Genomic DNA, 19,965 nt, shown 5'->3' with positions numbered 1-19,965 from the left:
GGGTGGGGGGGTGAGAAAAGGAGATGCTGAGGAGATGTTAGGAGTGAGAGAGCAGGAGAAGGAAGGAGAAAACTGACAAAACATACAGAAGCTGAGGATTAACACGCGCGATGCATATTCATGAGCGCTGCAGCGTCCGCGCTTGTTCCCATTATGTACAGTTTCTGCCCTGGAATTGCATGCGAGGTGCATCAAATAAAGCAATGTGTAACAGGTAGGTTGGTCCAGCCCAGTCTGCAGGAATACGAGGTTTGAGCCAGTGTTTTGGCCGGACCCCTGCTGGACTGAAGGCTCATCAGATGAAGTGAAACTCGCTTTGACCTTATCACCGCAGACATTTGGACGAGCCTTTAAACGCTTCCCATTGCCCTTTACAGCAGGATTCATGTTCTCTCTCACACACACACACACACACACACACACACACACACACGTGTTACACTGCGACAGCCGTGATGGGCCTGATTTGTACGCCGCTGCGTTCCACTCACTAGGACCAGAGCCCAGAAATGACGGGACACGCCGCGTGAGGTTCTGCCTCCTCGGCCGTCACTCACCGCCTCCCTCTCGCACAGATTCCACGTATAACAAATGTCAAGACGCGCCAACCGCTGACAGGCATGGAAGCAGCTTGTTGAACTAATAGCCTAACTAATGTGTCTACATTTGCCCCCTCCTCCTCCTCCTCCTCCTCTTCCTCACGCCCCTCACCCGGCCTTCCCTCCGCAAACTGACACCGAGGAACTGAGCCGAGAGACGAGGGACGGCGAAAAGAAGGGGAAAAAGAGGAGACGAGTAGTTTGACAAGCGGCGGACCCTCGCGCCCTCCCGTCTGACTCCGTCTACACCCCCCCCCCCCTCGCTCCCTGAGGGTTTGTCTCTGAGGATGGTGCTATGATGAATAGGCCTGTCTAAGCTAACCTAGCGGAGACCAATTAGAAGGAAAGAGGGAGGAGAAGTATAGGAAAGGGGAAAACAATGAAGCAAATGGAGAGCAAGTAACAGAGAGGGCAGAGAAGGAAGGAGAGAGGGCGACTAGGTTAAAAAGGAGCTGCAAGGCCTGGGGTAAAGTGGAGCATTTAAGACAATGCATGTTAGGAGGACTGTTGTCTAAGTGTGTGTGTGTGTGTGTGTGTGTGGAGCTGTCAGCGAGGGAGCAACCGTGAGGGTGCAGCCGGCTTCTGAAGCCTTAACCTCGTCTGCTGCTGCAGGAGAGGCTTTGACAGCAGAGGCTCACGAGAAGGACTGACCCTCGCCAGAACCCGTCCTCCTCCAGAGCCTTTCACTCCTGCGCTCCTTGCTCCACGCGCGCCTTCTTGCCGCTGATTGTTCTGTTAGACCTCATTAGTTTTCCCAACAAGGTTCCCCCTGACCCGGTTGCTGATACTGGCTCTGCCTCTCTAATTCAGTCTAATTCAGTCCAGTGCGGCAACTCCTCATTGGATTGTTAGGTTTCAGAGATCACCGTTTTCGCCCCATTTTAAAAACTTTACTGTTTCTATCAGGCTTCACCTTGCAGACATTAGTGCAGCCTGGCTCGGGATCCAGCCCAACTAACGCTTCCCCGCTGCGCCTGCCAAGCTCATTTCCCTCCTCCAGGCGAACACGCGCTAAATAATCTCCTCACACTCCCCTTTCAAACTAGGAAAACCAAGCCCGTCCTGCTCTTCTCCTGACGTCTACCCCCCCCCAACATCTCTGAGACAATTACAAACATCCCGCTTCCCATTTATCACCAACAATTAAAGCGTGTGGACGCGGGCTACTTCATGAGAGGGAGGGCGAGAAGAGTGAGGGGAGGAGAAACGGGAGCCGAATGAAGTAGAATCAACAGTGAGAAAGACAGAGGAAGGCTGACAGCACAATTAAGGTTTTTAATTCTCTGCTTGAGTGGGCCGGTCCAGTCTTTATGCTAATTAGGATACCATGGCCATGTAATAAATCTCTATGATCCAGCCTCATTTCCCTTCTGAGTCTTTGTCTCTTTCTCACACACACACACACTTGTGGCTACACCCCTCGGCCAAAGTGTTAAAAGTTTTTAATAAAATTGTTTTTCCTGCCATTTTTTTTCATGTTTCCCTGTTTACTGGCTGGACAAGCGTTGGCTGCCTCGAGCGCCCACACCCAGAGTTTCTCTCTCTCTCTTTCTCTCAACTCGTAGTTTGCCGCAGAGCTGCATTGCATAAACACGCACATTTAAAGGACAGCCATGCAAGGAATTTGGAAAATGTTATTCCTCATTCCTTCCTGTTCCTCTTTTATCCGCTCATCTCCACTTGACGGACAACAACTAATGGGAACATTTCCAGATGTGAGGAAAAGCACAACAATCTGCAGATAATTGGGGACGCGTTGGAAAACAAGGAGGAAGCAAACGAGACGGAGATAAATAAGTGGACAACCGCCATCAGTTTGTTAAAGGAGCAACTAGCAGTGATCCTTTCACCCTCATTTAGGTCACAAGGACAGAAACTAATCAGTGTTTTTCTGTGTAGTGTCTCAAAGCCAATTTAAAACACAAGAAAATCTACTGCAGTTGTACATTCATTAAATAAATGAAGGTAAAAGCACATCCATAGAAAATTAGGTCAATTTTTACTCAAGCAACAAATAACATTGTCATTTTGGAGCAGAATCAGCCTTGCTGCACAACCTTCTGGCCGAGCTCCGTACAGCCGCGCATCCTTCTCTTTTTGGCGCCGTCGCCGTCGGCCATCTTGTGGCGCGCCAGGACCAAAATGGCCACCGCTGCGAAGCCCAGGGCCACGTGGAGCAGGTACACGGCCACGCGGAGCCAGGCCACCAGCGCCGAGACGCAGGCGGCGGCCGCGCACCAGGGCCCGGCCAGCAGCAGCAGCAGCGAGTGCCGCAGCGCGCTCAGCAGGAGGGCCGGGGCGGCCAGGGCGGCCCTGAGCAGCGCGGAGGCGAGCCACGAGTACAGGGAGAGGGGCGACAGGAGGAGCCACGCCGCTGCCCTGCTCGTAGACGCGGCCTAAAGGAGGAGAAGGCGTGAAACCAGCAGCCCCCGAACTGGACCCGGAACAAGCGGCCGAGGGCCTCGTTCACACGCCTACCGCACACGGACGTCCGTCCAGGGGGCCGCGGGGCGTCTGCGCCGAGTACAGCCCTGGAGGAAAGGAGACACAACGCTGTTCAGACGCGGCAGGAAACGATGGAGCGCATCGGTGTGATGGCGCTTCTCGGGAAACATGAACTCACATAGGAAAAGGAGAACCAGAGCGCCTGCCAGCAGAAGCCTCATCTCGGCCCACGCCGCCTGCAAACGACCAACAGGCTGAACACAAATGGGCTCTGATTCACACTTTATGGGACGGGGGAAAAACAGCTTAACTCACTCAGCTCTGCTGCTGCACTGGCTGCGTTATGCTCTGGAAACACGGCCTGCTTTCATTCATTAATCCCGTTCAGGGCAATGCCAGACACAGGGCTTTCAGGCCTAAAAAAAGGGAAATCAGAGGCTGCACTGCCCCCTTTATGACTGGAGGAGCGACGCTGGCAGTCGCTTCAGATGTCACATGATTCCATCCCACGTCACAGCAGGGTTTCAGAAGCTTTACTGGTCAATTCTTCAAATCCAACTGTGACTAATTCTGTGATACGGAATCAAATCGCTTGACCAGAGCAAGTGGCGTGAATTTCAGCTGATGTAATAATGGTTCAAAGAAGAAAACAGGGCCAGGAAGGACCAAGAGAGGGTAAAGTCTCCCACGACAGCTGGCTCTGAGTCCAGCTCTGATCCTTCAACCTAAGCTCAGCAGGAGTCACCACCACCACTGGAATAATACAGATGATCCGGCCAAGGAGGAGATTTTCTCCACCCCTTCCGACTCTCCAACCTCCACACCTGTCTTAAATTATTCCTCCCTGCCCCACCCCCACCCCCTCTCAGACTTTATTAAGGTTAAACTGTCCTTACCCACACCTCAACCCATCATTACCCTTCCCCTCCCCGCTGAGACAGTGGAGACCCTGCCACGGAGGATGCCCGTCGCCTGCAGCACTGTCACGACCAAAAGGCAATAACAATGATCTCCATCCACTCGGAGCAATAGCACATATTCATTATTCTTCCTTGTAGAACTTCCTGTAGCTCAATGACCATATGTTTGACTTATCAAGGGCGAAATATTTCATGCCCATTAATGGTGTTGAATAATGCTGAAAAGACAGCTGTTCCCGTTTGTGGCTATTCAACGTGTACGTGCGAATTCGTTAGACGTCTGAAACGACGGGCGCACGTAGCTGACATGTTGACTTGTTTTGGTGGTAAATGCTGACAAACCCTGTCACTTAGCTCAACTATCACAGCCCGTCTCCGCATCAGACGAGTGAGACAGGAAGACGAACAGAAGGATGCTGACAGAGTGTAAAACACACCACTGCTCCATCAAACTGCTAAATGAATTAAAAAAAAAAAAAAGGAATTTGATGTTGAGGTAGTGTCTGCACTTAGTGGAATCATCTGTCACCACAGAATCAAGTGACACTTAGCAGATATCATTTATTTGTTACTTTTATATTACTAATGAAATATTATTACAGACACAATATGACAGAAATTCACCATGTCCATCAGACACGACAGACAGTTCATACAATGACATAAAACATTATGGTGAAAAGTTGTAAACACATGAATAACGTGCTGCTTCTGCACCTAAAGAAGACAATAAAAACATCAAGACAGAAAATTGGAAAGTATAATGTAAACAGTGAACAAAGATGAGGTTTGAAAACAGTTGAAATGATACAAAAGTCTACATAAGACAAGATAGAAAGCAGAGGACCTGCCATGCTAGGTTCCATGTAATGCACTTCAGGGATTGCAGACTGACCTAAGAAGAACTTGAAATATTAATAAAAGCAACACTGCTCTTTAAGTCTATGACACTATCCGTTCTAACCCATCATACTTTATTTTCTGATGCAGCCGTGTGCATTGCTGAGACGAAAAGTGCAGTATTTAGATCTTGGATGTGGAGAGGAGGTCTTCCACCAGGTGCTTGTAGACCCAGGCGTCACCCTTTAGCCTCTGGCGGCGAACCCCGACCACCTCTGGCCTCTGGAGCATACATACCTCCAGCTCAAATGCCATGGTCTCCTTACCAAAATCCCCCCAGGTCCGACACTTGAGGGTGTATCTAAACGATAGACGAGCTTAGAAAATCAATAAACGCACACACAATGATAGTAATCATAGTAAAAGATTTGGGCTCTTACCCTTTCTGTGTAAAGTCGATGTTCTTTTCTGGCAGAATGGAGAGAATCTGGTTAAGCACCTGGTCCGGGTTCGTCTGACTAGTCAGAGTCACATTATATTGAGCCTGGAGAAGAACAGGTAGTGATAACAAATGCTGCACACTTGTGAAATGATCAAACTATTAGTAAACGGAATCAATTTCCTGGATGCAACTTTACAATTCAGCTAAGTGAAGCATATTAGGGTTTGGTAGAACTGGTCCAAACCATATTTTAAAAGATATCACACTTGTCCGATACAGAACATATGATCTGCATTCTTGTACCTTGATCTTGCGTGGGCCATCGCGCAGAGCTCGCCTCTTGCTGGGAGTGAGCATAGTGATCACCTTGTCCAGGCCCTTCTCCAGAGAGCCGAACATCTTTCTGCTTCTCTTTTTCTTCCCACTGTCCCCAGTAGCAGCCATGTCCAAAGACCTGGACCTGGAAACCAAACACAATCTCACATTAAAACTCTTCATATACCAGGATGCTTCATCAAAGTAAACACATGTAATGTTTTCAGTTTTGTGCCTAATTAAAATAAATAGGCAGAGCTGAAGGACAGTCATCACATTTCTGGTATTAGAGTTTGATTGTGGATATGAGTCCTCAGCCCACTGTTCATGTTAAAGTTTGCTGTATAGAGTACTATTCTTTTCCCCTGACACTTCCAGGATTCACCCAAGGTGCTCCCTTCCTTTCACTCAAGCCTCTATCGATCCTGCATGCCACTCACCTTCTCTCAGGACTGAAGGTCAGAATTTCAAGGTTGGCAGGCTCCTTGTTCTCCGCTGTTCTCTTTTTACCGGGCTCTTTAGAGGCAGAGTCTCCACCTGAAACAAACAAAAGGGAGAGGCTTCATGTTTGGTCTCAACTTATCTACAGAATGGCTTTGCAGAGTAAGGGTCCAGGTGTTGAAGTGGACAACCTGCATTTCACATCTTTCACCAACAGAAAATATCCTGCACAAAATAACATAAATATTCCAGCAATAAAGACCCAGGACTGGTGAGAAACCTGGAAAGGAAAATGGAAACCTCCACCACAACAGGCCTATGTCCTATTGTAAATAAAAAAATGGGTTGATGAGAACCCGAAAGCCACAGCATTCTGTTTTAATTTACATTTTACACATTGTTGTACAAAATTCCTAATTGTTAAAAATGGTAAAACTGCTAAAAATAATACACATTAAAAATATTGTAGCTTGTCTACTACTTATAAGCAATAAAAAAACTATTAAATGATATGTTTCTAACCTCAAATATCCAAGTCTTGGTTTTGCCTTGGAAGTTGTGAATACAAAGGCTGGCTTTGGCGTACGAAAAGACAAGAATCCTGACACATTCTCTCACACAGACACGCCAGAGCTCGGCTTTAGTGGCAAGAGAACACATGTCACTACAGCCCACGTGGGACAGCAAGCAGAGGAAGGAGACAGCTACACCTGTCATAGCACACGCCTGGGGACAGGCACACAGACCACCGCGTGTGTGTTTGGACAACCACACCAGAGGCTGCGTGTCTGCGCCGCCGCTCAGAACAGGCGGCTGCAGAAGGAGCGCGGCTGAGTCCGATTCCAACGGTTTCAATACCAACGATGTCAGCTGCAGCGCATTAGCCTGCTTGTGGTGGAGTTTATAGTGGAAGCTAATGAGGCCGGACATCTCAGCGGAGAATTCACTTTGACAAACAATTAAGACTTTAATGATTCTCTATTCATATTAGTGTCCTTCATTTACAGATAAGTGAATACAATTAGCTTTCCTGATAATAACCTCACCTTTGAGTTGACAGTGATAAGTGTGTGTGTTTGTGTGAACAAAACGTGTGCGCTTGTCCATTTTCTGTGGCATAATGACAACTAAATCAAAGAAATATGAGTGGCTTTGGGATAAAAACAGGCCCAATAAATGAGTTTATTACCAGAAGACAATTTACTTGCAAATGTGTGGCATGTGGATGTGACACTTGTGATTATGAGAGCTGCAGGAGTCAGACAGAGGGGGACAGATAAATGAGAGAGCGCATTGTTGAGAGGGGCAGTTGGCTAATGCAAATAATCTAATAGAGATTGCACTTCAAGTCCTTGTTTCAAACAAAAACAATTATAGTATACAAATAAAACACGGGATGAACTCAAATTACTGGGAGCTGTTTAGTAACAAAGAGATTATTTTTTTTACCTTTAGGTGTGATTGCACTGCTTTTGCCGCCACCAGCATTAGCATTTTGATTGGGTGTGGTTAAGACATTCTTGGTGGGACGACCATACTTCTTCTTACTGGAAGCTGGAGTTCGCGGCGGAGGCAGAACAAACATGTCAGCGTCTTTCTCTTGAACATTCTCCTTCTTCTCACTGGTCGGCTCTTGGTCTATATCGTTCCGCTCCTGGCGATGTGGCGTAGCTTTCCGCCTTCTCTCCGGGGTCGGGCTGTAAACTGAGTTTTTTTCCACTAATGGAGATGTAAGCCTCTTTAAAAACAGGAGAGGAATGTAATGTAAGGATGTTTGTCTGGATGAGTCATAGATCTTCAGATCAGAACCAACAACATAAAACATAAGGGATATAACGGATTATCAACGTATAATGCCATGTATCAAAGTGGAAGGCAGACACTAAGTTCCTGAGGTTGATCTAATAAAAGCAGGACATTCGAGGATTTTCTGGGTGATGCTATGGGAAACAGTATTAAAGGCGGTGGTATATTTCAGCAAGATAATGCATCCAGATATAGCAAAGAAGTTGTTCAAGACGGATATAGAAATTTCAAAGTGTTGTCGTGATCTCCTAATTCTCCACATTTGACGAACATCTGTGGAATGCTCTGGGAAATCATCTATTCAAAAAGGTCTAACAAGCTAGATTTAGTGAAATCTCTTGTACAGGTTGAAATTACAAACATGTCTACATCAACCACCTTTAAGGGTCATAGCTGCTTTAGTGGAATTAAGAACCTACACATTATTAGGCTGCTGGTTCTATAGCTGCTGCTGATGGGCCTATATTCATTTTTCACAAACCGTGTCTCTGTTGTTTGTTCCATCTGGTTGGCCTCTGACCCTCTGGGGTGTATGTTGTGTGACTGAAGCCCATGGACAGTCATCCATGTACTCTGAGCACAAGTCAAGAGATCCCACAATCACAGCATCTTCATCCTCACTGAAGTGAAGGGCGTCCCGGGTCTAAAAGAAATGGCCCAACCAGAATACACTGGAGTGAGAACAGCCAAAGTCCAACATAGCAGAGATTTCATGCAAGTTGCAATCCTGAATCTGACCTGCAGTCCCTGATGCAGGGGAGAGTGCGAGTCCTCACAGGCAAGAGGTTCAGGGCGTAGGCGGACCGGCTTCCCTCTCTGCTTCTTTGACAGCAGGAGCAGGTAGGTGGCTGTGACATGATCATACCGCCACTGCAGAAATGAAGCTGTATTAAACTGTTTGCTTGAGAGAAATTCTACAATTTAGCATCGTTACACAAAAATAATCTGATCTGAGAAAAGGTTGTTATGGCTTTTCTTTGAAAATGCAAAGCCACTGACGGCGAGACTAAAAATGTTGGTTGTACAGACACATACCTCCTTGACTATCTCTGTGGTGCTCTGCCTTGATCGTTTAAAGTTGACAGCCATCTCAGTGATACAATCGTCATCTATATAGCCAAGCTGAAAGAAAGACGCAGGCTTTTCACACAAAACTGATGCAGACAGGTACCTGTGTGTGGTTTACTCTACCAGATAAAACAGCTCTCCTAACAGTGTTTATGTTAATGCTGTGTATGCGTACCGGCTGCCTGCTGTACCATTCCACGGGACTGTTGTAGTCCTTCATCACCCAGGGATGGTTCAGCAGCTGCCGAACACAAAGACGCCGCTTGGGGTCCACCTACAGGACACACAAAGAAACTACAACTCAATACGCAGACTGGAGACCAGACAGTTCACAGTAGAACATTATGCTGGTTGCACAAAGAAAATAATTTTATAAAAGGAAAAGTTGTATGAATGAAAGTATACCTGCATCATCTGATTGAGGAGGAGGATACTACCAGGAGAAAGCCAGTGTGGATTATCATATTTACCTCTCTGAAAATGACATGTACAAAAATAAATTATAAAATGGTAAAAAAGAAAATCATACCAATACACAATATTAGACTGCTTTAAAAATGTCACAGTGGTCTTACTGTAATCTTCCTGTAGAGGACCATGCAGTTTTCATCATCAAAGGGCAGATAGCCGCAGAGCAGGGCGAACAGCAGCACTCCCATGCTCCAAACATCGGCCTGGAGGTTGCACATCACACAGCAATATTTCAGCTTGAAGCATTAAACCCATGATTTCACAGCTCAGATGCAGTCATGCACCAGCAAATATGACCAGGACACCGCAGAAAAATAGAACTTGAGGAACAGGCAGGTAATGATCGATCTTAATGAGGAAAAAAAAGCTTTTGTGAAATAAGGTCAAATGTCAAAGTTTCCATCTGCAAATGGGAAACAGGATACATGTCTCACCTCTGAACCAATGTATGCTTTTCCCTGGATGAGTTCAGGAGCAGCATACGCAGGGCTTCCACAACAAGTCATTAACTCATAACCCAGACCTCCCTATGAAAAGAAACAAACAGGGCTCAACATGGGTGTCCATATTGTGATTATATACAGTGACATTTGAAATTGTGATGTACCTTGGGTTTGGCACACAAGCCAAAATCTATGAGTTTTAAGTTGTGGTCTTCATCAATCAGCAGGTTTTCCTGCAGTTCAGAGAGACAAGCATCGCTGCGTATGTTAGACTCTTACAAAACCACACACGATGAAGATATTTGTGGAACTTTCAGTTGCTACATTACCGGTTTTAAATCTCTATGAGCATATCCCTGACTGTGGACATACGCCATCGCTGATACGATCTGTCTGAAAAAAACCCTGGTCTCCTCCTCTGACAGACGATCCTTTGCTATGATGTAATCAAACAACTCACCACCTGGACAGTACTGAGAGACACAAAGAAGCAAAACAATGAATGAATGAATGAAGGCAAACATTACCACACGCTTCGTGCGCTCACCTCTATTATCATGAAGATCTGGGTGGACGTCTCTATGACCTGGTACAGACGACACACATGCTGGTGACTCAGATTCTTCATGGCCTCGATCTCCACTTTCACACGGGGCAGGTCATCCTGGGGGGTCACAACAAGCCACTGTAAGCACTGTCGTTTACATGCTCATTTACAAACATCATGTTTATCGTGTTGGGAAAGTTGCTTCGGTGTTTGCACACCCCTAGGTCTTTCTTGTTCATGATTTTGATGGCAACCTTCTCCCCGGTCAGGATGTGTCGACCCAGCTTGACTTTAGCAAAGCCTCCTGTAAAACACACGCGTTGTATGGTTCTTCAGGCAGGACGTGACACTGACAGCTGCAGTAAATCAATTAAAGATACTTATATAGTGGTTACCTGAGCCGATGGTTTCATAAACCTCATAGTACCTGTGGAGCTCGTCGGCCCCGCGGTGCTCCGTCCGTTCTACGGGCATTCTGCCTTAACCCGACGATGACAAACCTCTTCAGGGTGACAGATACCTTCTTTCAACAGACGTTGTCTCAGAACACGCAAACCCAGCGGAAAACAGATTATCAGCCACGACCCAATGGCTAACACCTCCGTAGCTATGGTAGCTAACTCCGCTAACAACTACCTACAAACTACTGGCAAACAAGTCCCGAATGTGCTAAAATCAATAAAAGTAACTCAGTGTCGCAATAGCACGACTTCACTTAACAACACTCGAACTGTGCAATTAAAAGCGGAGAGTTAAAGGGTAAAAGCAGCTCAGTCGGCTGCCACATAGAGCAGCGTCTGTAAAGATGTTTTGTTTCACAAGTTTGAATTTCGTACGTAGACGTTGACGGCGCTTCCTGTTTCCGGTTGGGGGACCTTTACGTCCTCGTGGCGGAAAACGGTACCGCGACAAAATAAACGTCCTTATAATAAATAGATGCACAATATGCAATAACATTAACAGTACTACAGCAAAAAATAAAATAAAAATATATACTAGTGAATAAAAGAGTGTATAAAACTGTGGTCCTCTATTTATTGCATTTAGGGTGACTTCATGTTTTGTCTACCATCAATGTACAAATATTAGAAACGCCTCTCAAGCGGTAAAAGATTCAGATTCTTTTTTATAAATCACCTCAAGTCAGACGTTGAGACATTTGAAAAGTTTGTACTAAAATAAACTGCCTAATGTTTTATTTTTATAAAAGGGTACATTAAAAATCACATCACTTGATTTCTTCTTCTAACTGTCAAACAGTTAATAAGATAAGAATGTATTTGGTTAAGAAATAGAAATAACTTCTATTTATATATATCAAATATTTAGGACGAAGAAGACATGAAGATACCATTGACAATATTCTAGTTTTATTATATGTGACTTACATCATCTAAAATAAAGACACAAAAGCTTGAATCCGGATAAAGATCTGACTTTATGCCATCACAGGTCACTGGTGTAGGGCTGCTTATCACGGGGTTCTTACCTGATAAAGGTACGTGACTTGTGCGTTCGCTGACATACATACAAACCTGTGGAGCACAAATGTCCTGCATGCTGCCAATTCTGACCCTTCAGGTATGAGGGTAGATGACCAGAAGGTTGTAGTTATGGTGTCAGAAGGTGTGCTCGTCTTCACCTGCACAAACGTGCAATTACCAAGACAAATGGGCATGAAGGCCTTTAAATGCAGTTTACCAGACCTTCACCTGCTCATCAGCCATCTGTAATGACTGTATAGGAGCACTTTCCTTGTGGTGTGAAGGTTATAGTCAACTACTAACTTCTAACAGTGCATGAGGCAGAGACGCCTTATTACACATGTTCTTGATTATTAGTAAAACATTAAGCGAAGCATATTTCCTGCAAGTGAAAATATGACATTTTTATAGTCAGCAGAGATGGACGGACAGCTGCAGAGGAGTTTGAGTGACTGAGTCGGTCGTTATGGGGTAAATGATGGTTAGAGTACGTCCAGGTGTCAACAGGCCGACAACCTCTTATTTGGTGTGTAGGGCAGCTGGCCCCATCGGCCACGAGGACATCAAACAAGGCACAGCGAGAGGAAAAGTGAGGGAACGTGTAGGGAGCGAGAGAAAGACTGTAAAAGAGGTGAAAAAGAGAAAAAAAAGGAGCATGGAAGATGTGGAAAATCAATAGTAAGTCAGATTAAGCCGGGGATAGGTTCATTCTTTTATTCCCACATGCGTGAACATAATAAAACACAGTGAACAGCCAGTGAAAGTCCACCCCTCGGCTTGTTTTATGAGATAGAACTCGGCTTGAATAAAAAATGTAAATGGTTGTAATACATCCAAAGGGACGCTTTTGTTTCACGCCGTGGTTTTACAGACGGTGTAGGATTTGCCAGTTGGGCGTCAAATAACCACGTTTCGGACCCAAGCAGCGTTAATCACGACTGCATCGTGTTGCTGTTCTTGCACGTTTTCAGTTTGGTGAATCTGGATTTTAATGTGCTTGTGTTCACGGTCATACAAATAACAGAGGGTGCTCAGAGCATGGATATTACAGTTTTTATTCGTCGCTTTAACCTGTTTTGTAGAACTAGGTTCCACTTATTTTCATCATCACTGTTCCAGCAGAGAATCAGACACTTGTAGCAAATGTGTGAACCTGTTTACATTGGATTGACACATTTTCTCCTCCCTTTTGCAAAACAGTTAACACTGACGTCATTCAAACAGTCTAAACTCCAATGTTTTAGCTTTGTGACCAAAGAAAAAACCATATGTTTCTAACTACCAGTAAACCAGTAAGACCAGTATAAACTCACCATAGCATCTGTTTGACACTCCTCCACAAGGATCTTCAATTTTCTATCAGTCTTTAGACCTTTATCAGCATGGATGGAGGAGGTCTAAAGCAGAGACTCAGTATTAATAGTGGCTGTGTCTCATCCTCCCTTAGATTGCTGCATATTTCCAGTGTTTTAACACAGTTAAAGCCTCCATTTTAACATTGGAGCAGCTGTTTAGACCTGTGTGTGTGAACTGATAAGAGAATGTGTTGTTTCACTGGACGGCTGCGTCAAAGCGACCGATAAAAAACGTAACACACAAGCACGCGTGATCCCAGAGGAGTGAAAGTGGCACGAGGTGCTGGAAGCCTCTGTCAGGCCCGTCTCGTACCCACGTGGTGAACAGCTGTGGCGCCACCGGCTTCCAAGGAGCTTCATATCTGGAAGGAAAAAGCTATTTTATCTGCCCCCTCCTGCAAAACCCCCTCCACAGCTCACAGTAAAAGTAGGTTCTGACATTTACAACTCGTCTCTCCTCGAGCTCCGCCGTGAAGCGGTGGAAAGTTGAAGCCCCAGCGTGTTCACAGGGAGCAGCTCCGTGCCCAGAACCGAGGCACGGCGCCGGGGGGAGTTGTTCCACGTGGATGTGAGGAACTCCAGCTCATCTCATCCACACGAATATGACTGTAAATGAAACGGAGTGCGTCACTACAGGGCTTTAATTCCTGACTCTTCATTACTGTAATAGGTGAATCACTGACCCACCACAGAGAACACAGCACGTGTTCATCACACAGGGAGAAGCAATAAGCTCAGGCTCTTTCAGCATATTATTATTGCAGCTCGGCCTCTTATCAATATAAAATATCAATTTTTTTGTCCCTCACTTTTTCTGTTGTTGGAATAACAGAGAACAGGGTCGGTCTTGTGAAGTGGGTGGAGTAGAAAGATTTAGTGTGGTGTTTGTTCTGAGAGCCACAAACCTACATGACGGCTCTCAGGCAGAGATATTGATTTTGGATTGGCTGTAGTAGACACAGCAGGGGCCTGGCCGCACAATCACAATCGCACACTCGCTGTCAGCTGTCACCACTGTCAGACCCGCATGCAAAAATGGGTGCAACCTTTCTTGACACAACGTTGTTAAACACTTTCTCCGGGCATTTTTTCCACACATCCCTCCCAAATTTTGTCTATTTCCCTCCCACCCCCGTGGACAACCCCACCTTACAAACACACACTCCCCCCCATTAACCATGTGTGTTTATGTGTGTGTCTTCAGTCTCCTCATGGCTGGATTGTGGCAGCAGCTCAGCTCCCTGAGGCCGAGTCCAGCTCTGGCCGTCGTCCACGTCCTCTGTCTCCTCTGCCCACTCTCAGGTACTCATTCTGGGGACGTCACAGCCGGCCCGTCCCCTCTGGAGGTAAGGTTTCCACCTATGCAGGAGAGCAGACAGTCTTTTTGTGTTGGATAACAGCGACGTGCATGTTTACTTTGTTATATGTCATATGAACGTGTCGCTGTTCTTTTGCCCACTTGAGCTCATTTCAAACCTGAAACCAGCTGCAACGATTGCATGATAGTGTATCATGTATCAGATCACATGAAAGAAGACAAGACGTAAGATCTACATTTGAGAACAATGATGTGTGTGGAGGAATAGAAAGAAAGACCAGAAAAGTTCTCAAACTCAAAACAACTGTTGGACTGGGCTGAGTGGGTTGTGGGATTTCCAGAGAGAGAGAGAGAGAGAGAGAGAGAGAGAGAGAGAGAGGAAGGGATGAGTGAAACTGAGAGAAAAGTGCAGCTATGTGATCCAGTGGAATTTATGATTGGACCAGTGAAACACACGTCTGTGATGCGGGAAAATGTGGTACACACAGCACATGAGCGGGTCGGTGTACTTAAAGTGTGTGTGTGTGTGTGTGTGTGTGTGTGTGTGTGTGTGTGTGTGTGTGTGTGTGTGTGTGTGTGTGTGTGTGTGTGTGTTGGCAGGGGTTTGTGTTAGTCAGGGGGAATTTCTCTCTGACTTTCCTTCGCGTTGGCTACCACAAGATTGCAGAAATTCCAGCAGCAGCAAGAAACATCAAGATACAGGAGACGATAAAAAGCCGCAACTACCTGGGTATACACACACACACACACACACACACACACACACACACACACACACACACACGCACACACACACTCATTGCACGGCACTCTCTGAATGAATAAGTGGCTCTACTTCAGCTCTACAGACCCAGACTGGCGTCTCCATCATCAACGGTAACTGGGTGATTGACAGGCCTGGGATCTTCGCTGCTGCAGGAACGCAGCTGACTTACAGGCGACCCAATGAAATACGCTCTCGCAAAGGAGAGTCCATCACGGCACCGGGGCCGCTGGCCGAGGCCCTGCATGTTTATGTGAGTTTATTAGGCTCACCTGTTCCAATAAAGTAGCTCTGATGTTAAACAAAGACATAAGTTCTTTTTTATTCATTATGTCTGTTACTGAGGTCACAGTGGGTGCAAATGTCCTGGTCACCATATTTAAATTGAATGACGGGGCCAAACCATTAGAACCACGTCTACCACCTCATAACACACCTCCAATCTGTGCTTGTTTGTTCCGTAGTTGATCTACCAGCAACCAGGTCCCAGTGTGTTCTATGAGTACAGCCTGCCTTCACCAGTCACACACAGCGCCCCGGAGCCAGATGTGCCTTCTGTTATTCCTCCTCTGGGTAAATGCCCACAGCTCACTGACTCTTAAAAAGCACCGGGGTGACCCCCAAACAACCACAGAGCGAGGTTCTGTTTTATATCTACAGGCTCAGCTGTCCCCTCCCCATTAAACCAACACCTACATGCTTATCTCTCACCAAACGTTTATTACATTTGATCAGGATTTTGATAATTGGCAAGCACTGAAATTATTCTGGCAAATAGTATCTACTGCACACGGAGAAGATTATCAGGGCCACTTGGGCCAGATTTATTCCCATTACCTCATATTTAACTTTAATTAATTCTATGAGCGGCACTCAAGAATAAGAAACATTTCTATTGTTCCACCCAGAGAATATACCTCGTGTGTTTTGCTGAACATTTTTCCAGAATCGACAGTTTTATATTAGGAAGGAATGAAACAATAGGATCACTGTTGCAGGTCATCTGATTCCAACTCCAACAGGCTACTGTCAGTTTAACTTAATATAGAGGCAAACGTGTTTAAAAATGTAAACCTTTTTCATATTTCTTATTTCATATTAGTTGATCCTGGGTCAGTTTCACATCTATCCACAATTAACTCTGATTTCTTCCAGCTGTAAGCTGCTCCTCGAGTTTCTTTGTGTTTTGTCCATATATTAGCATCCACCAGCAAACGCTTAGTTATGTGGTATGTCAGCTGACAGAACATATTCGATACTTCCCAGTGTGACTGAGGAAGTGACTGAGATCACAATGTGGTTGCACATTTTATTTTATTACGCGTCTATTAACCACTTAAGCTCAGTTTTTGCTGCATAATAGTTGAAATTATTCTACCAGGTGAAAAATGGGAAGAAACCATTCCTAACCACGTATACTCCGACACCACCTACATCTGGAAGAAGAGTGGCCACACAGAGTGTAGCGCGACGTGTGGCACCGGTGAGACCCTCATGAAATTCAAAGTGAATGCCCATTTTTACGTTTAACATTAAATAAATATAGAAACAAAATTTACTATTCTGTTTTACAATTATTCACAGAATGGAATGGAAGCTACTATGTGTGTGTGTGTGTGTGTGTGTGTGTGTGTGTGTGTGTGTGTGTGTGTGTGTGTGTGTGTGTGTGTGTGTGTGTGTGTGTGTGTGTGTGTGTGTGTGTTTGTGTGTGTGTACTTTCCAGACAAATACACACTCAGTGTATGTGCACATGTGTTTGTCAGGCAGACGTCAGCTGCTGTGGGACTGTGTGGACAAGGATTCCCAACAGACAGTTCCCACTGACCTCTGTGATTTTGCCCACAAACCAGTAAACCCAGTGGAGGACTGCATCTCCCAGCTCTGTCCTGCATAGTGAGTAACGTGCACAGCAAGTGTCCTGGCCAATATTTATAGTACACACACATATGTACTGTATTAATTCGGTTCCAACGTGGTAGAATTGCTTGGTCAGCATTTTTACAGCTGCTATTCATCTTCTCTGATCCCGTTCTTCATGTGACTCACAGCTGGGACATTGGGGAGTGGTCCGAGTGCAGCAGGATGTGCGGTCCCGGCACTCAGCGCCGCCAGGTCATCTGTCGCCAGGTTACACACGTGCACGCCAACGGGACGGAGACCTTGGTTATTGTGGAGCCGGGTCTGTGTGCGTCGACTGACAGGCCGGTGACCGAGTCAAGCTGCCAGCTGAAGATCTGCAGCCAGTGGGAAATACGATCTGAATGGAGCCCGGTAAGAAAAGGCACAAGTAATTATAGTATTTACAGATGAAAATATTCTAAAAATTACTTGGAAAATGTACTTGAAAAGTACTTTGACTTTGTGTAACTTGAAAAAAATAAATAAAAAGATTAATTGTATTTTATAAAATCTCACTAAATAAATGTATCTCTGAATCCTCAGAATCTAAACTCACTCACCACATTTATTAACTATTAATTAAAACAAACCCTCCATCCTGCTCCGCTCCTATGTCTCTCCCAGTGTTCAGTGCCGTGCGGGGTGGGCCAGCGCAGCAGGGAGGTGGTGTGTGTCAGCAACCAGGGCGATGTGGAGAAGGATGAGGAGTGTAACATGCACCTAAAGCCAGACTCACTGCAAAACTGTGACATGGGAGCCTGTGCACGCAGCTGGTTCACCTCCGCCTGGAGCCAGCGGGTATGAGTGCTCGTCTGCTCACATGTAGAGGGTCAATATAGCGTCAGAGCTAAAATAAAAACCTGAATTATGTTGGATGTGTGTGTGTGTGTGTGTGTGTCCATCTTCAGTGCTCTGCAGAGTGTGGAGGGGGCAATCGGACCCGGACGTCAGTGTGCCTGATGGATCATGTGAGCGAGCTCCCACTGGACGTCTGTGAAGGGGAACGCCCGTCAGAAGTGACCCCGTGCGACTCGGGCCCGTGCCAGAACCGGGTGGAGTGGTACACGGGCCCCTGGAGCCAGGTGATTCCCGCCAGCGTGAAATTCTGACAGTATTGAGTGAAACCAGCACTAGATGGGATGCGGCACCTCATACAGTCTGTGCGCGTGTGTGGGTTAATGAAGTGTTCTGCAGAATGCGGCCGCGGCACGCAGACCCGAAGCGCCGCTTGTCTCTTCGCCAGCAACGGTCGCATGGAGGTGGTGGACGGGTCGCGGTGTTCTGACCTGCAGCAGCCGGCCACAGCTCGCGCCTGCAGCCTGAGGCCGTGCGGCGTCCAGTGGTACGTCACAGAGTGGAGCACGGTGAGTGTCAACAGTCAACAGCTCTGTTAGTGCTGTCACTCACTAATATACAGTAAACTTCCATTCCGCTGCTTCCTTGCATCGCCTCAGTGTTCGCGCTCATGCGACGGAGGCTACCGCGTGCGGGAGGTTCGCTGTCTCACTGACCACACGGTCCCGAGTGACCAGTGCGACCCCAGTTTGACCCCCGAGAGCCGCGAAGACTGCGGCAAACAACCATGTGAAGCAGAGACGGGTACGTCTTCTCCTGCTTTACGCACCGTGCAGTGTGAACACAGAAAAAGAGATATAAAACAGTGTTAAAGGATCAGTGGGATCAGTGAATTGCTGAGAACGTGTGTCAAACTGTGAAATGGAAAAAATACCACAAACACAAAAAACTCAAAATGAGTTATTTTATTACGTTTTGAAAAATGACTGTAAAGGGTTTACCTTCACTTATTGTTTTGTGATATCTCTTCCATCTGTTCCAGATCCATCATGCAGCGACCAGCATCATAACTGTCTGGTGGTGATTCAAGCCAGACTCTGCATTTACCCGTACTACAGAAGCATCTGCTGCTCCTCTTGCGCCAAGATGCCAAAATCGTACCCCAACCACATTCGCAGGTGATGAGGAGGGTGGTTATTGAGACGATTTCTGTTTCTTCCATAACAAAAACTGTGAAAATGACACTATGCCTGACTGGAGAGCATACGAGGGCACAGTATGGTTTCAGCCACAGGTTCAGATCAGTATTCAGCTGCTGTTTCCTGTTTGCTATTTGCTAATGTTCAAATGAAGAACACCTTCATTCTACATCAAACAGGAATAAAATAGACTTTACAATAGACTTTTACTCTATATTTATTCTTCATAAAGTGTTTAACACTGCTGCTTTGTTGTTATTGCAGAGGTAAAAGAAAATATTCAGCTATTCTCTATACTCGAAAAACCAAGGTTTTGGCTCAAGAAAATTACCCCAACAATTTGCATCCCTGTCTTTTACAGTCGTACCAACATCTTTGTCATTTATGCAATTTGTGCTTGTCTGCTACACCTAAATGCATTTTCACAATACAATAGAAATAAAATTGTTCTGTGCAGCAAAAGTCCATGCTTTTACACTCGACAAAGGCCAAGTTTCAGGTTGAGAGAACTTTGAGGACATTGTTCTACAGAGGTTTCATTGTGTTGTCATCCCTTCTTTTGTTCTCTCAGGGAAACAATGTGGAAATTCCCCGCTATAATATACTTTGTGTTGACTGTCGTGTGCTGTTGTCTCCAAGGGGCAGTTGTTTGCAGTACAAAAACGTGTTTGATTATAACAATCCTTCATCCGTTGTAATGCAAAGAGACACATTTCGAAATAAACTGAAGTCCAACATACTGGAACTAAATGTTTTAAAATGCTCTGAGTTATTTACTGCACGTGCATTTGATCTATTCACCACAATAGCCAGTC

The 19,965-nt window shown here is 45.8% G+C and overlaps 2 protein-coding genes across 3 annotated transcripts; one reads left to right on the top strand and one right to left on the bottom strand.

Annotated features, from left to right (window-relative positions):
- Positions 1-2,579: 2,579 nt before the first annotated feature.
- melk (maternal embryonic leucine zipper kinase) lies at positions 2,580-11,208 on the bottom strand. 2 transcript variants are annotated; one of them, XM_055509361.1, is made up of 21 exons: positions 10,733-11,208; positions 10,556-10,641; positions 10,338-10,454; positions 10,120-10,263; positions 9,955-10,023; positions 9,782-9,874; positions 9,452-9,550; positions 9,282-9,350; positions 9,052-9,150; positions 8,844-8,930; positions 8,547-8,678; positions 8,290-8,451; positions 7,452-7,740; positions 6,002-6,098; positions 5,550-5,706; positions 5,245-5,348; positions 4,938-5,165; positions 3,360-4,859; positions 3,223-3,280; positions 3,078-3,130; positions 2,580-2,995 (listed from the first exon to the last, which is right to left on the bottom strand). In XM_055509361.1, the coding sequence occupies exons 1-17, from the start codon at positions 10,809-10,811 to the stop codon at positions 4,988-4,990; spliced, it is 2,061 nt and encodes a 686-aa protein (XP_055365336.1). In that variant the 5' UTR covers positions 10,812-11,208; the 3' UTR covers positions 2,580-2,995; positions 3,078-3,130; positions 3,223-3,280; positions 3,360-4,859; positions 4,938-4,987. The 2 variants fall into 2 exon arrangements, with proteins under 2 accessions (XP_055365336.1, XP_029003612.1); XM_029147779.3 differs by having other exon boundaries at positions 3,360-5,165.
- Positions 11,209-14,387: 3,179 nt separating this feature from the next.
- On the top strand, positions 14,388-19,942 carry adamtsl7 (ADAMTS-like 7). The gene is made up of 12 exons (XM_029144944.3): positions 14,388-14,522; positions 15,095-15,224; positions 15,335-15,510; positions 15,722-15,830; positions 16,639-16,740; positions 17,021-17,150; positions 17,306-17,528; positions 17,781-17,954; positions 18,065-18,238; positions 18,341-18,520; positions 18,611-18,755; positions 18,994-19,942. Exons 1-12 carry the CDS (start codon positions 14,388-14,390, stop codon positions 19,131-19,133), a joined length of 1,818 nt encoding a protein of 605 aa, XP_029000777.1. The 3' UTR covers positions 19,134-19,942.
- Positions 19,943-19,965: the final 23 nt, after the last annotated feature.

This window comes from Betta splendens, chromosome 1 (assembly GCF_900634795.4).
Source record: "Betta splendens chromosome 1, fBetSpl5.4, whole genome shotgun sequence".
In the NCBI taxonomy this organism is placed as follows: domain Eukaryota; kingdom Metazoa; phylum Chordata; class Actinopteri; order Anabantiformes; family Osphronemidae; genus Betta; species Betta splendens.
The sequence above is the reverse complement of the archived record's forward strand: the minus strand, read 5'-3'. Positions and strand labels throughout refer to the sequence as shown.